This window comes from Oncorhynchus nerka, linkage group LG4 (genome assembly GCF_034236695.1).
Source record: "Oncorhynchus nerka isolate Pitt River linkage group LG4, Oner_Uvic_2.0, whole genome shotgun sequence".
NCBI classification, from domain to species: Eukaryota; Metazoa; Chordata; class Actinopteri; order Salmoniformes; family Salmonidae; genus Oncorhynchus; species Oncorhynchus nerka.
This window is the reverse complement of record NC_088399.1, coordinates 47750994-47767368: the sequence shown is the minus strand read 5'-3', so window position 1 is coordinate 47767368 and position 16375 is coordinate 47750994. Positions and strand designations below refer to the sequence as shown.

General features: G+C 43.9%; 1 protein-coding gene across 1 annotated transcript in view; it reads left to right on the top strand.

The window, feature by feature from the left end:
* The window catches only part of LOC115126408 (uncharacterized), a 46647-nt gene that overhangs the window by 8316 nt on the left and 21956 nt on the right, over positions 1–16375 (top strand). The window contains exon 2 of the mRNA XM_029656021.2: positions 1265–1455. Coding sequence (XP_029511881.2) covers positions 1265–1455 — 191 coding nt within the window. The remainder of the gene's footprint in view (positions 1–1264; positions 1456–16375) is intronic.

The following is a 16375-nucleotide window of genomic DNA, read 5'->3' as shown; positions in this document are numbered from 1 at the left end:
AGGAGGAGATGCACTGCAGTACTTAATGCAGCTGGTGGCCACACCAAATACTGACTGTTATTTTTTATTTTGACCCCCCCTCCTTTGTTCAGGGACACATTATTCCATTTATGTTAGTCACATGTCTGTGGTACTTGTTCAGTTTATGTGTCAGTTGTTGAATCTTGTTATGTTCATACAAATATTTACACGTTAAGTTTGCTGAAAATATACTCAGTTGACAGTGAGAGGACATTTCTTTTTTTGCTGAGTTTAGACATTTCTTTTTTTGCTTATTTTACCGGTACATACTGCTGTAATGATATGCTATGCGGTTCATAAGGATAGAGTAACTAACAAATTGTCATAATTAGCCATAGCAACCAATATTTTTGCACTGATTCAAGTATTTTGTTTTTTGTCAGGATTTTGTCTTCAGATGGAAGGATGAAAATTGTATAAATGTACTTATTAAAATAGCATGCAGAACGCATCACAGGTATTACAAGCATATGCAATTTGGGTGAAAATGCAGTGTTTGGACAGTGCCCTTATGAAAAAATATTGTAGTCAGAGTGCAGTATAACTGCAGTATGCTGCAAATGCTGCATCCAAAATCCCACAGTCGACTGCAGTTTCTTGACTTTTACTGCAGTTTCAAAATTGCAATCTTTTTAGTTATGGTGAAAATTCTATATGTTGTTCTTGACCAGTGTCACTGACTATTTTGACACTGTGATTCTGGAGCCCCTGAGCTGGGCCAGCTAGCCCTGGGCTAAGGAGGCTCTTAGCCCTGGGCTAAGGTGCAGTGTGAACACGCCTTTTGTTGTTTACTCAAGGATCTGGTGAGAGAAATTGCCCTGAAACAGTATCTCAGCCTGCTGTTGACTATAGGGACACTACAGATGACATAAACATACGTTTGACTGACCAGGTATCAAATCTATTATACTTCACCTCCTCCTCTCCTGAATGGCCCCAATAGCTGATGGGCATCACCTCAAGGTATCCAGATCATGTCAATAATGACTGACTGACTAGTTTTGAACCTGGGTCATCTGTGCACCACAAGATTGTGTTAGCTCACCGAGCTAAAGCCTCTGACAATCACATGCATTACTCCAGTCTGTGTTCAGTAGATTCCTAATCGTCCCTCGTCCTCTCGTATCTGGCCTCAGTCTGTTAGCCCTCTGAGCAAAAGCCTCTGAAAAACAGCTGCAGTAGTTCAACTCTGTTCAGTAAATTCCTATATCCCCCTCCCCTCCCCTCTCCTGCCTGTCCCCAGTCTGAACCCTGCTCCAGGGGACGGTGTGGTGATGACCAACCCATCTAAACGTCACCGGGACCGTCTGAACGGGGAGCTGGACCGGCTGACTGGCCTTCTGCCCTTCTCCCAAGAGGTCAGGGGTCGGCTGGACAAACTGTCCGTCCTCCGGCTCAGTGTGGGATACCTCAAGGTCAAGAGCTTCTTCCATGGTGAGTGGACTACACACACACACACACACACACACACACACACACACACACACACACACAGAACCATACACACACCACAATGTATCTCTAAACTCACTGTTGGAAAATAATAAGGCTATGAACATGCTCTACAGTCATTACATTAGCAGGTTATTTTTATGTCAGCCAGAAGTGTGAAGTGGAGAGTATAGATTACCATAGACATCTAGGAATGTGTGTGTGTATCACTACATTGCCACTAACAGTTGAGGGTGTCGAGAAGGAACTATTTCCCTGTTTAACCACTAGGTATTATGACACCTCCATTGTGGGGCTCTAAGTGGTAATGATGAGCCGAAATCCACTTAGCCTAATTACTGTTTTCTGGCACATTCTTTATTTCTCTTGCGTGTTTCCTATAGCCCATAGCCAGCATAGCATAGGCTATTTACTATGCTTTGATTGACGTTTGAACAGCAAGTGTTGACTAGTTCATAAAAGGTGTCGAACTCACTGAATAAAGTTGATCTCCTGCACTACCATTCAAAAGTTGGGGGTCACTTAGAAATGTACTTGTTTTTGAAAGAAAAGCCATTTTTGTGTCCATTAAAATAATATCAAATTGATCCGAAATACAGTGTAGACATTGTTCATGTTGTAAATGACTATTGTAGCTGGAAATGGCTGTTTTTTTAATGGAATATCTACATAGGCGTACAGAGGCCCATTATCAGCAACCATCACTCTGTGTTTCAAGTAACAGACACATCTCAACATCAACTGTTCAGAGGAGACCATGTTCAAATTGCTGCAAAGAAACCACTACTAAAGGACACCAAGAAACTTGCTTGGGCCAAGAAACACGAGCAATGGACATTAGACCGGTGGAAATTTGTGCTTTGGTCTGGGGTCCAAATTTGAGATTCTTGGTTCCAACCGCCTTGTCTTTGTGAGACGCGGTGTGGGTGAACGGATGATCTCTGCATGTGTATTTCCCACCGTAAAGCATAGAGGAGGTGTTATGGTGGGTGCTTTGCTGGTGACACTGTCTGTGATTTATTTAGAATTCAAGGCACACTTAACCAGCATGGCTACCACAGCATTCTGCAGCGATACGCCATCCCCATCTGGTTTGGTCTTAGTGGGACTATCATTTGTTTTTCAATGGGACAATGACCCAACACACCTCCAGTCTGTGTAATGGCTATTTTACCAAGAAGGAGAGTGATGTAGTGCTGCATCAGATGACCTGGCCTCCACAATCACCCACCCTCAACCAAATTGAGATTGTTTGGGAGGAGTTGGACCAGTACAACATAAATAAATAAAAACTTTAGGTGATCTAAAACTTTTGACTGGTAGTCTATATTGCAGTAAAACTGTAAATCAGACTTTCATCTCTAGGAAAGACAGGTTTAATGTTAAAAAAGGTTTAATGTTCTCCGCTTAGTAAATAGTCCTGTTTATAGGCCTAGATGATATCCAAAATAATTAACAATACACTGAATTCACACATGTTCAGTAATTAAATTGTAGTTTCTACTCAATACCACAACTCATTTTACCAATCTGGGGGGTAAAGTATTAAATAAATTCGCTGTGTATTTCGGATGGAATCAAGGCATTAGAATGTGACTGAGGCAACTAAAATAGAGCATGTTAATAATGGTATATTCTCTAGACTGACATAACATTTTGTTTGGAAAAAGACCCCAGTCTTACCCAACCCACTGCTGTGGCACATAGATGCCATTTTGGTTTGGGATTGTTACGAGCGTCAGCCTAAACTTTTGAAGGCTTCTTTTCTTTTTTGTCAGATTTGGATGAAGGTTGTTGTTTTCTCCTCAAACAACCCCTTCTTTCTCCACACTCTTTTTCTTTTTTATTCCTCCTCTCTCCCTTTCTCTCTAATGTCATTTAGTTTTTCTTCCTATTCCCTTCGTCTCTTTCTCTCTCGCTCTCTCTCTCTCTCTCGTTAGTTTGGATCCCGTTAGCTTTTGCAGAAGCAGCAGCTACTCTTCCTGGGGTCCACAAAACATCAAAAGTAACTTAACACTGATACACTGATAGACAAGGAAAGTCACACACATTTAAAATACAATGATATACAAACAATGCAACTAAAAAGTAATACAAACAATACAACAACACAATGATATATGGTATGTAATTTTGCTGTTTGCTTGAGTAATTGGAGATGGAAGGGAGTTCCATGTGTGATTATGGCTATGTTTAAAACTGAGCATTGCCGGGAATTCGTTTTGGACTTGGGAACTGTGAAGAGACCGCTGGTGGCATATGTATGGGTGTCTGAAGAGACCCCTGGTGGCATGTCTTGTGGGGTATCTGAGCTGAATGTTATTTGATTATGCAGACAATCTGGCATTTTTGTCACAGTAATATTTCTCATAAAAACTACAAGAGAAGCAGTTAATCTCTAGTGTCAACCCTTAACCAGGAAAGACTGGCATGCATGTAGTTGTTAGTTATTTATTTAACCAGGCAAGTCAGTTAAGAACAAATTCTTATTTACAATGACGGCCTACCAGGGCACAGTGAGTTAACAGCCTTGTTCAGGAGCAGAACGACAGATTTTTATCTTGTCAGCTCGGGGATTCGAGCCAGCAAACTTCCGGTTACTGGCCCAACACTCTAACCAGTAGGCTACCTGCCGCCCTGAATGTGTGTGGTTAAGGGCAACGCATGCTGCTCTGTTTTGAGCCAGCTGCAGCTTTGCTAGGTTTTTCTTTGCTGCCATTGACCATATTACCGGACAGTAATCAAGATGGGACAAGACCAACCATTACAGTTGATTTTTGTGTAAAAAAAACACAGAACCTCTTCTCCCTCTCTCTCTCTCTCTCTCTTCTCTGTGTTCAAATCAAATGTTATTTGTCACATACACGTGTTTAGCAGATGCTATTGCGGGTAGAGGTCGACCGATTATGTATTTTTCAACGTCGATACCGATTATTGGAGGACCAAAGATGCCGATTAATCGGCCGATTTTTAAAAATATTTTTTGCATTTTTACTTATTTGTAATAATGACAATTACAACAATACTGAATGAACACTTATTTTAACTTAATATAATACATCAATCAATTCAATTTAGCCTCATAAATAATGAAACGTTCAATTTGGTTTAAATAATGCAAAAACAAAGTGTTGGAGAAGAAAGTAAAAGTGCAATATGTGCTATGTAAGAAAGCTAACGTTTAAGTTCCTTCCTCAGAACATGAGAACATATGGAAGCTGGTAGTTCCTTTTAACATGAGACTTCAATATTCACAGGTAAGAAGTTTTAGATTGTAGTTATTATTGGAATTATAGGACTATTTCCCTCTATAACATTTGTATTTCATTAAACTTTGACTATTGGATGTTCTTATAGTCACTTTAGTATTGCCAGTGTAACAGTATAGCTTCCGTCCCTCTCCTCACTCCTCCCTGGGCTCGAACCAGGAACACAACGACAACAGCCGCCCTCGAAGTAGCGTTACCCATGCAGAGCATGGGAAACAACCACAGGCTCAGAGTGAGTGACGTTTGAAATGCTATTAGCGCGCGCTAACTAGCCAGCCATTTCATTTCGGTTACCAGCCTCATCTCGGGAGTTGATAGGCTTGAAGTCATAAACAGCGCAATGCTTGATGCACAATGAAGAGCTGCTGGCAAAACGCACGAAAGTGCTGTTTGAATGAATCAGATTATATGCAACGCAGGACACGCTAGATAATATCTAGTAATATTATCAACCATTGTTTTTTACAAGATACGTTTAATGCTAGCTAGCAACTTACCTTGGCTTACTGCATTCGCGTCACAAGTCTCCTTGTGGAGTGCAACGGGAGAGAGGGCAGGTCATTATTGCATTGGACTTGTTAACTGTAAGATTGGATCCGCCGAGCTGACAAGGTGAAAAGCTGTCGTTCTGCCCCTGAACGAGGCAGTTAACCCACCGTTCCTAGGCCGTCATTGAAAATAAGAATGTGTTCTTAACTGACTTGCCTAGTTAAATAAAGATTAAATAAAGGTGTAAAAAAATGTCGGTGTCCAAAAATACACATTTCCGATTGTTATGAAAACTTGAAATCGGCACTAATTAATCGGCCATTCCGATTCAATCGGGCGACCTCTAATTGCGGGTGTAGTGAAATGCTTGCGTTTCTAGCTCCAACAGTGCATTAATATCTAACAATACTCACTAAAATGAATGAATGGAATATATAAGAATATAAATATTTGGACGAGCAATGTCAGAGCGGAATAGACTAATATTTTTTTATATTTTTATTTATTTATTTCACCTTTATTTAACCAGGTAGGCTAGTTGAGAACAAGTTCTCATTTGCAACTGCGACCTGGCCAAGATAAAGCATAGCAGTGTGAACAGACAACACAGAGTTACACATGGAGTAAACAATTAACAAGTCAATAATACAGTAGAAAAAAAGGAGAGTCTATATACATTGTGTGCAAAAGGCATGAGGAGGTAGGCGAATAATTAAAATTTTGCAGATTAACACTGGAGTGATAAATGATCAGATGGTCATGTACAGGTAGAGATATTGGTGTGCAAAAGAGCATAAAATAAAATAAATAAAAACAGTATGGGGATGAGGTAGGTAAAAATGGGTGGGCTATTTACCGATAGACTATGTACAGCGGCAGCGATCGGTTAGCTGCTCAGATAGCAGATGTTTGAAGTTGGTGAGGGAGATAAACGTCTCCAACCTCAGCGATTTTTGCAATTCGTTCCAGTCACAGGCAGCAGAGAACTGGAACGAAAGGCGGCCAAATGAGGTGTTGGCTTTAGGGATGATCAGTGAGATACACCTGCTGGAGCGCGTGTTATGGGTGGGTGTTGCCATCGTGACCAGTGAGCTGAGATAAGGCGGAGCTTTACCTAGCATGGACTTGTAGATGACCTGGAGCCAGTGGGTCTGGCGATGAATATGTAGCGAGGGCCAGCCGACTAAGAGCATACAGGTCGCAGTGGTGGGTGGAATAAGGTGCTTTAGTGACAAAACGGATGGCACTGTGATAAACTGCATCCAGTTTGCTGAGTAGAGTGTTGGAAGTGATTTTGTAGATGACATCGCCGAAGTCGAGGATCGGTAGGATAGTCAGTTTTACTAGGGTAAGTTTGGCGTGAGTGAAGGAGGCTTTGTTGCGGAATAGAAAGCCGACTCTAGATTTGATTTTCGATTGGAGATGTTTGATATGAGTCTGGAAGGAGAGTTTACAGTCTAGCCAGACACCTAGGTACTTATAGATGTCCACATATTCAAGGTTGGAACCATCCAGGGTGGTGATGCTGGTCAGGCGTGCGGGTGCAGGCAGCGAACGGTTGAAAAGCATGTATTTGGTTTTACTAGCGTTTAAGAGCAGTTGGAGGCCACAGAAGGAGTGTTGTATGGCATTGAAGCTCGTTTGGAGGTTAGATAGCACAGTGTCCAAGGACGGGCCGGAAGTATATAGAATGGTGTCGTCTGCGTAGAGGTGGATCAGGGAATCGCCCGCAGCAAGAGCAACATCATTGATATATACAGAGAAAAGAGTCGGCCCGAGAATTGAACCCTGTGGCACCCCCATAGAGACTGCCAGAGGACCGGACAGCATGCCCTCCGATTTGACACACTGAACTCTGTCTGCAAAGTAATTGGTGAACCAGGCAAGGCAGTCATCCGAAAAACCGAGGCTACTGAGTCTGCCGATAAGAATATGGTGATTGACAGAGTCGAAAGCCTTGGCAAGGTCGATGAAGACGGCTGCACAGTACTGTCTTTTATCGATGGTGGTTATTATATCGTTTAGTACCTTGAGCGTGGCTGAGGTGCACCCGTGACCGGCTCGGAAACCAGATTGCACAGCGGAGAAGGTACGGTGGGATTCGAGATGGTCAGTGACCTGTTTGTTGACTTGGCTTTCGAAGACCTTAGATAGGCAGGGCAGGATGGATATAGGTCTGTAACAGTTTGGGTCCAGGGTGTCTCCCCCTTTGAAGAGGGGGATGACTGCGGCAGCTTTCAATCCTTGGGGATCTCAGACGATATGAAAGAGAGGTTGAACAGGCTGGTAATAGGGGTTGCGACAATGGCGGCGGATAGTTTCAGAAATAGAGGGTCCAGATTGTCAAGCCCCGCTGATTTGTACGGGTCCAGGTTTTGCAGCTCTTTCAGAACATCTGCTATCTGGATTTGGGTAAAGGAGAACCTGGAGAGGCTTGGGCGAGTAGCTGCGGGGGAGGCGGAGCTGTTGGCCGAGGTTGGAGTAGCCAGGTGGAAGGCATGGCCAGCCGTTGAGAAATGCTTGTTGAAGTTTTCGATAATCATGGGTTTATCGGTGGTGACCGTGTTACCTAGCCTCAGTGCAGTGGGCAGCTGGGAGGAGGTGCTCTTGTTCTCCATGGACTTCACAGTGTCCCAGAACTTTTTGGAGTTGGAGCTACAGGATGCAAACTTCTGCCTGAAGAAGCTGGCCTTAGCTTTCCTGACTGACTGCGTGTATTGGTTCCTGACTTCCCTGAACAGTTGCATATCGCGGGGACTATTCGATGCTATTGCAGTCTGCCACAGGATGTTTTTGTGCTGGTCGAGGGCAGTCAGGTCTGGAGTGAACCAAGGGCTATATCTGTTTCTTCTGCATTTTTTGAACGGAGCATGCTTATCTAAAATGGTGAGGAAGTTACTTTTAAAGAATGACCAGGCATCCTCAACTGACAGGATGAGGTCAATGTCCTTCCAGGATACCCGGGCCAGGTCAATTAGAAAGGCCTGCTCACAGAAGTGTTTTATGGAGCGTTTGACAGTGATGAGGGGTGATCGTTTGACTGCGGCTCCGTAGCGGATACAGGCAATGAGGCAGTGATCGCTGAGATCCTGGTTGAAGACAGCGGAGGTGTATTTGGAGGGCCAGTTGGTCAGGATGACATCTGAGGGTGCCCTTGTTTACAGATTTAGGGTTGTACCTGGTGGGTTCCTTGATGATTTGTGTGAGATTGAGGGCATCTAGCTTAGATTGTAGGACTGCCGGGGTGTTAAGCATATCCCAGTTTAGGTCTCCTAACAGAACAAACTCTGAAGCTAGATGGGGGGCGATCAATTCACAAATGGTGTCCAGGGCACAGCTGGGAGCTGAGGGGGGTCGGTAGCAGGCGGCAACAGTGAGAGACTTATTTCTGGAGAGAGTAATTTTTAAAATTAGTAGTTCGAACTGTTTGGCTATGGACCTGGAAAGTATGACATTACTTTGCAGGCTATCTCTGCAGTAGACTGCAACTCCTCCCCCTTTGGCGGTTCTATCTTGACGGAAAATGTTATAGTTGGGTATGGAAATCTCAGAATTTTTGGTGGCCTTCCTGAGCCAGGATTCAGACACGGCAAGGACATCAGGGTTAGCAGAGTATGCTAAAGCAGTGAGTAAAACAAACTTAGGGAGGAGGCTTCTGATGTTGACATGCATGAAACCAAGGCTTTTTCGATCACAGAAGTCAACAAATGAGGGTGCCTGGGGACATGCAGGGCCTGGGTTTACCTCCACATCACCCGCGGAACAGAGGAGGAGTAGTATGAGGGTGCGGCTAAAGGCTATCAAAACTGGTCGCCTAGGGCGTTGGGGACAGAGAGTAAAAGGAGCAGATTTCTGGGCATGGTAGAATATATTCAGGGCATAATGCGCAGACAGGGGTATGGTGGGGTGCGGGTACAGCGGAAGTAAGCCCAGGCACTGGGTGATGATGAGAGAGGTTGTATCTCTGGACATGCTGGTTGTAATGGGTGAGGTCACCGCATGTGTGGGAGGTGGGACAAAGGAGGTATCAGGGGTATGAAGAGTGGAACTAGGGGCTCCATTGTAAACTAAAACAATGATAACTAACCTGAACAACAGTATACAATTGACATTTGAGAGAGACATACAGCGAGGCATACAGTAATCACAGGTGTTGAATTGGGAGAGCTAGCTAAACAGTAGGTGAGACAACAACAGCTAATCAGCTAGCACAACAACAGCAGGTAAAATGGCGTTGACTAGGCAGGGAGGGTCGGATTAACTACACACAGAGCCTGAGTGCGGCTGGGGCCGACAGATAAAACATAAACAAGCAGAATGGAGTACCGTGATTAATGGACAGTCCAGCATGCATCAGCTATGTAGCCAAGTGATCAGTGTCCAGGGGGCAGCGGTGGATGGGACTGGCGAGTATTATCCAGGTAAAAAAACTGTCTGGCTGTGCAGAAGGTAAAGCCGCTAGCAGTGGCTAACAATGACTAAATAGCTTGTAGCTAGTTAGCTGGTTAGCTTCTGAAGGTTCTTGAATGTGTTCTAAAAATTAAAAATAATAGCAATTCCGTATCACATTGGGTGAGGCAGGTTACCGGAAGGTATAATCAAATTAAAAATCGAAAAGAGATTAAAAGTAAATATGGGTCCAGTGAGTGGTTGGGCTGGCTGGGGACGCGGCGATTCAGACAGTTAGCAGGCCTGTGCTAACAGTTAGTAGGCCGGGGCTGAGCAAGGTAGCAGTTAGCGGAACGGGGCTAAACAAGCTAGCAGTTAGCAGGCCGAATTAGCAAGCAAGCAGATAGCAAGGGCTAGAAAGTTAATCTTTAGGGGACGTCGCGATGGGGTGAGTCTTTTATGCCTCTTCATGCTGTGACATCGATAGACCGGTCGTGGGTCCGGATATTGTAGCCCAGGAGTATGCTTCGGTGGTAGCACAGGAGCTCTGGCCGGGCTAGCTTCAAGCTAAGTGGATGGAAACGCTAGCCAGGAGTAATCATCCGGGGTTGCGGTTAGCTAGTTAGCTAGTTGTGAAGATCCAGCTGAAAATGTTCTGTTTGCGGTGGGAATCCGGGGATAAATTTAAAAAAATAATAATAATAGGTCCGTTATGCTCTGGTTAGAGTCGCGTTGTTCGAACTGGCGAGAGCTTTCCGAGCTAAAGGTTAGCTGATGACCAGTTAGCTGATGACCGCTAGCAATGGTTTGCTGGTAGTTAGCTGGCTAGCTTCAGTTGAGGGGTTCCGGATCCGAAGTAAATATAAGTACCAATATAGCGCAGATCCGCGCTACATTGGGTGAGGCGGGTTGCAGGAGAGTATTTCGAAGTTGAGGTTTAGCAAAATGTTTTAAAAGATATGCGAAGAAAAATATATATATTTTTTAAACTATATATACAAGGGACACGACACGACAAGACGTCCGACTGCTACGCCATCTTGGATCTTTTGAGATACAGTAGAATAGGACAGAATACAATATATACATATGAGATGAGTAATGCAAAATATGTGAACATTATTAAAGTGACTAGTGTTCCAATTATTAAAGTGGCCAGTGATTTCAAGTCTATGCATTTAGGACAGCAGCCTCTAATGTGCTAGTGATGGCTATTTAACAGTCTGATTGATGGCCTTGAGATAGAAGCTGTTTTTCAGTCTCTCAGTCCCAGCTTTGATGCACCTGTACTGACCTCACCTTCTGGATGATAGCGGGGTGGACATGCAGTGGCTCGGGTGGTTGTTGTCCTTGATGATCTTTTTGGCCTTCCTGTGACATCGGGTGGTGTAGGTTTCCTGGAGGGCAGGTAGTTTGCCCCCAATGATGCAGACCACATCACCCTCTGGAGAGCCTTGCGGTTGCGGGCGGGGCAGTTGCCATACCAGGTGGTGATACAGCCCAACAGGAGGCTCTCTATTGTGCATCTGTAAAAGTTTGTGAGGGTTTTAGGTGCCAAGCCAAATTTCTTCAGCCTCCTGAGGTTGAAGAGTCGCTGTTGCACCTTCTTCACCACACTGTCTGTGTGGGTGGATGCCGAGGAACTTGAAGCTTTCCACGTTCTCCACTGCGGTCACGTCGACGTGGATAGGGGGGTGCTCTCTCTGCTGTTTCCTGAAGTCCACGAGCAGCTCCTTTGTTTTGTTGATGTTGGGTGAGAGGTTGTTTTTCTGGAACCACACTCCCAGGGCCCTCACCTCCTCCCTGTAGGCTGTCTCGTCATTGTTGGGTATCAGGCCTACTACTGTTGTGTCGTCTGCATACTGTAGTAGGCCTGATTACCAACAATGACGAAAGTCTTTTAGGTACTGTTATCAAGCTGCTGAGCAGTGCTGTTGATGGAGCTCATGGGGGAGGCAGGGTGAGACATGGGGAGGGAGGTAGGGGGGAGGAGTCCTAGAAGCTCTGAAGCACAGTGGCACAAAATGCGGGCTCTTGACAAGGGTGTTTGTGTGTGTGGATGGGAGTGGAGGGGGGGGGGGGGGCTTTCCAGCGTCAAGGTGATAGTGAAACTCTAACAAACATCAACATGTCAGACCAGTCACATGGGATGATGACACCATATTCTGTAGCGGTTGTCGTAGTCCTACAGCTTTCTATCTCCACTGTAGCCACCGACAACACAGGCAGCTACTGTATGGAGACTTAGGTCTCTTGATACTGACATACAGCTGCCAAATATGCAGCTACTTCCCCAGTCAACTAGTCAGTCACAGAGCAGGATGTGTTGTAGAGTTTATGTGTTGTTAGAGGGAAGAATCCTATCTGGAGATAAGTACTCTGCAACTCAAACGTTCACTCAAATCTCCCATTGACATCAATGCATGACTTGTGTGAGAGAAAATCAAGTTTCCAGCCTACTGAGAACGGCTAAGTCCATGGACATATCTGAAATGGCACTTTATGGTCTGGCCATGGTTTTATCAAGGATCGGAACACTGAAAGATAGTGAGAAATGGCGAGACTTGAGAGAGAGACCGAGAGGGAGAGAGAGTGAAAAGGTCTGAGGTGGAGAAAGACCGGGAAAGAGAGAGAGTGCAGGAGAGACTGACTCCCTCCACCTGGAGGAGCATTAGATCAGGCCTCTCTGATACATCTCCCCACTGCTCCAATCCCCTCTGCTGAGCGGCTGTATCCTTTCCACCTTATGTCATCCTGTAACAACCTGTTATCCGTCTCCAGTCTAACATGCAAATCTCACCGGCCACGTTGCAAGCGTGAGCGTTGCAAAATAAATGTACAAGCGTGTCTGCGTAGCCATGTGGTATGTGTTACTGCAAAGCCGCACGCGACAAACTGGCAGTGGTGAGAAAAGTACTTGACTAAAAGTTTAGATACCTTAATAAAAAGTCAGTCAGTGAAATACTACTTGAGTAAAAGTCTAAAAGTATTTTGGTTTTAAATGTATTCAAGTATCAAAAGTAAAAGTATAAATCCTTTAAAAACCTGTATATTAATCAAATCAAAATGATGTTTCCACCTCCATGCTTCACGGTTGGGATGGTGTTCTTGGGGTTGTACTCATCCTTCTTCTTCCTCCTCCAAACATGGCGAGTGGAGTTTAGACCAAAAAGCTCTATTTTTGTCTCATCAGACCAAATGACCTTCTCCCATTCCTCCTCTGGATCATCCAGATGGTCATTGGCAAACTTCAGACGGGCCTGGACATGCGCTGGCTTGAGCAGGGGGACCTTGCGTGCGCTGCAGGATTTTAATCCATGACGGCGTAGTGTGTTAGTAATGGTTTTCTTTGAGACTGTGGTACCAGCTCTCTTCAGGTCATTGACCAGGTCCTGCCGTGTAGTTCTGGGCTGATCCCTCACCTTCCTTGTGATCATTGATGCCCCACGAGGTGAGATCTTGCATGGAGCCCCAGACCGAGCGTGATTGACCGTCATCTTGAACTTCTTCCATTTTCTAATAATTGCGCCAACAGTTGTTGCCTTCTCACCAAGCTGCTTGCCTATTGTCCTGTAGCCCATCCCAGCCTTGTGCAGGTCTACAATTTTATCCTGATGTCCTTATCCTGATGTCCTTACACAGTTCTCTGGTCTTGGCCATTGTGGAGAGGTTGGAGTCTGTTTGATTGAGTGTGTGGACAGGTGTCTTTTATACAGGTAACGAGTTCAAACAGGTGCAGTTAATACAGGTAATGAGTGGAGAACAGGAGGGCTTCTTAAAGAAAAACTAACATGTCTGTGAGAGCCGGAATTCTTACTGGTTGGTAGGTGATCAAATACTTATGTCATGCAATAAAATGCAAATTAATTAGTTAAAAATCATACAATGTGATTTTCTGGATTTTTGTTTTAGATTCCGTCTCTCACAGTTGAAGTGTACCTATGATACAAAAATTACAGACCTCTACATGCTTTGTAAGTAGGAAAACCTGCAAAATCGGCAGTGTATCAAATACTTGTTCTCCCCACTGTACATGAATTTGTCCAATAGAATTGCACCCTAGATCAGCTACATGCAGGCATGAGTGTGCAAGGTGGTATTGAATGTGCGACTGGATGAATGGAATATTTATTTTATTTTATTTTTACCTTTATTTAACCAGGCAAGTCAGTTAAGAACAAATTCTTATTTTCAATGACGGCCTGGGAACAGTGGGTGAATGACAGTCACCCAATATGCTGTATTAGAAATAAGGCCATGCTCTTAATTTTATTTTATCGTCCTTCCTCATCTTAAATGGCACTGACTGCCACTGATGTATACTTAGGTGACTAAAGGTCTGTGCTTTCAAGGTAAGCCAATGTATAGATCAGGAACATTGCAGATAGAAATATACAGTATAGAGCTGATAGTATTTGTTATTCTTAGTACCATGTCTGTTCTAGATAACACATTTCTATCTAAGCACTCTATAAACATGGCACCCTTGTGAATAAGCCCCAGGTGAGGCTATCCACATCGCCTAGTATTGGTTACCATGGTTACTCCCTCTCCCCATAGCAACAGGGAGCCTTAGCTCATACTTATCCAGAGAACCTTTATTATGATGTTGTTGCCCACTGTCTACATTCACTTTTGTTATTTGAGGTCGTGCTGTCATCAGCCCCCAGGGCAAGTCAGATGTGTGTATCTGAGCGTTGGTGCAGCTGTGTGTGTTTTGGCCTGGCTGTAAGGATGTAACGAATCCCCACAGGTTCAAATGTTTAAGATGAGTGCATCGGTCTGTGGGACCCCAAACCGATACACATTTAGCGTTCGTTGGTCAGAAAATCGATTCAAACGTTACGATTTGTCGTTTCACTGACATTTTGTGCTCATTAATTTCTTTCTACCTTCCAAAAATACATCTCATATTTTGTGACTGTCCTCTCCTTCAGTGTATGAACTAAACATGTAACTGCGTTGACAGTCATTGATCTACAAGTCATTTTTGCATGCCAATCAACCCCGAGTCAAACTGTGCACTGTTGTAATTTGAATCAATGTCATTTGAATTTGAAAATTGTGTTTTTGCTTTAAACAATCAGTGTATATGGTCATTGTTAGATATACAGGGTAAAGTTGATCATTTCAAAACGAGAACAGCAATCACTTTTGTAAGCGGCACTACATCGTCCAAGCAGGAGGAGAAGCGCTCCATAAAAACTTCCAAACAGTCAAAACCATTTGATTTTGAGAACGGGGGTGAAATTCAAGGCTTTATATTCATTGGCTATGTCATAGATAATTTTTAAAGATAAATATCGACACATTACTAGCTCAGACAATTTTAATCTGAAAAAATGACAAGTAAGTGATGGTGAATTTCAGATCAAAAGTGAGGGGAGAAAAAAAACAGGCTGCGTTGCCCCCCAAATCTGATAGTGGGGTGGTAGATGCCCACTAGTCTCCTTTATGGCTCAGCTCAGGTGACTACATTCACCATAGACATATACACTGAGCGTACAAAACATTTCCATGACATGAATCCAGGTTAAAGTTATAATATCTTATTGATGTCACTTCAATCAGCATAGATGAAGGGGAGGAGACCGGTTAAAGAAGGATTTTTAAGCCTTGAGACAGTTGAGACATGGATTGTGTATGTGTACCATTCAGAGAGTGTATGGACAAGGCAAAATATTTAAGTGCCTTTGAAAGGGGTATGGTAGTAAGGTGCCAGATGCACCGGTTTGATTGTGTCAAGAACTGCAATGCTGCTGGGTTTTTCACGCTCAACAGTTTCCCTTGTGTACCAAGAATGGTCCACCACCCAAAGGCATCCAGCCAACTTGGAGCAGCATCCCTGTGGAACGTTTTCGATGCCTTGTAGTCCCAACGATTTGATGCCCCGACGAATTGAGGCTGTTGAAAATTCAATATTAGGAAGGTGTTTCTAATGTTTTTATGTTTTGTAAACTCTGTACATAATTTGCACACACACACACACACACACACACACACACACACACACACACACACACACACAGAGACAGAAGTCAGCTCAGAGCTCCATCAGCAGCAGATTTTAATTTAGAACGAAAAATGTATGTGTTTATGCAACAACTGTTAATGCATCGAATCTTATCGCATCAAACCGAATCGCATCGATTCGTTCCTCTAATCAAACCGAATCGCATTGAATCGTTTCAAACCAAAATGTATCATTCCTGTATCGTATTGGAGAACAAGTATCTAGATGCATATCGAATCTTCTTGAAAGGGAAAGATGCACATCCCTATGTGCCTGGCTAATCATGAGGCCTCTGTTTCCTGTGTTTATTGATAAGAAAAGGTGAGGGGGTAAGGGGGAGGGGTGAGCAGGGTTTGAGGCACAGTTAGTTCAGTCATTAACCTAACCCTGGCCTACCACACCACATTTTCCACTTTCATTTGTATTTGTTTATTTCACTTGCTTTGGCAACGCCCACATAGGTTTCCCACGCCAAAAAGCCCCTTTGAATTGAGTTGAGTTGTTCACAATCCTCTAATGGATTGGATATTGTTAAGATGAACAGTCAACTCCTGATAACTACATGCTCTAGTTTAGTGCGTACTGTCTGTCACAACTGCCTCTGCTGCCAGGAGGTGACTGTACTACCTCTGTTACACCAAGTGATTAAAGTGTCTTTGACGTACTTAGCCTACCAATGCTTAGCACCAACTGGTTGCAGACACGGGTTATGTATGTGCTGTACTAACTACCCTAAGGGGCA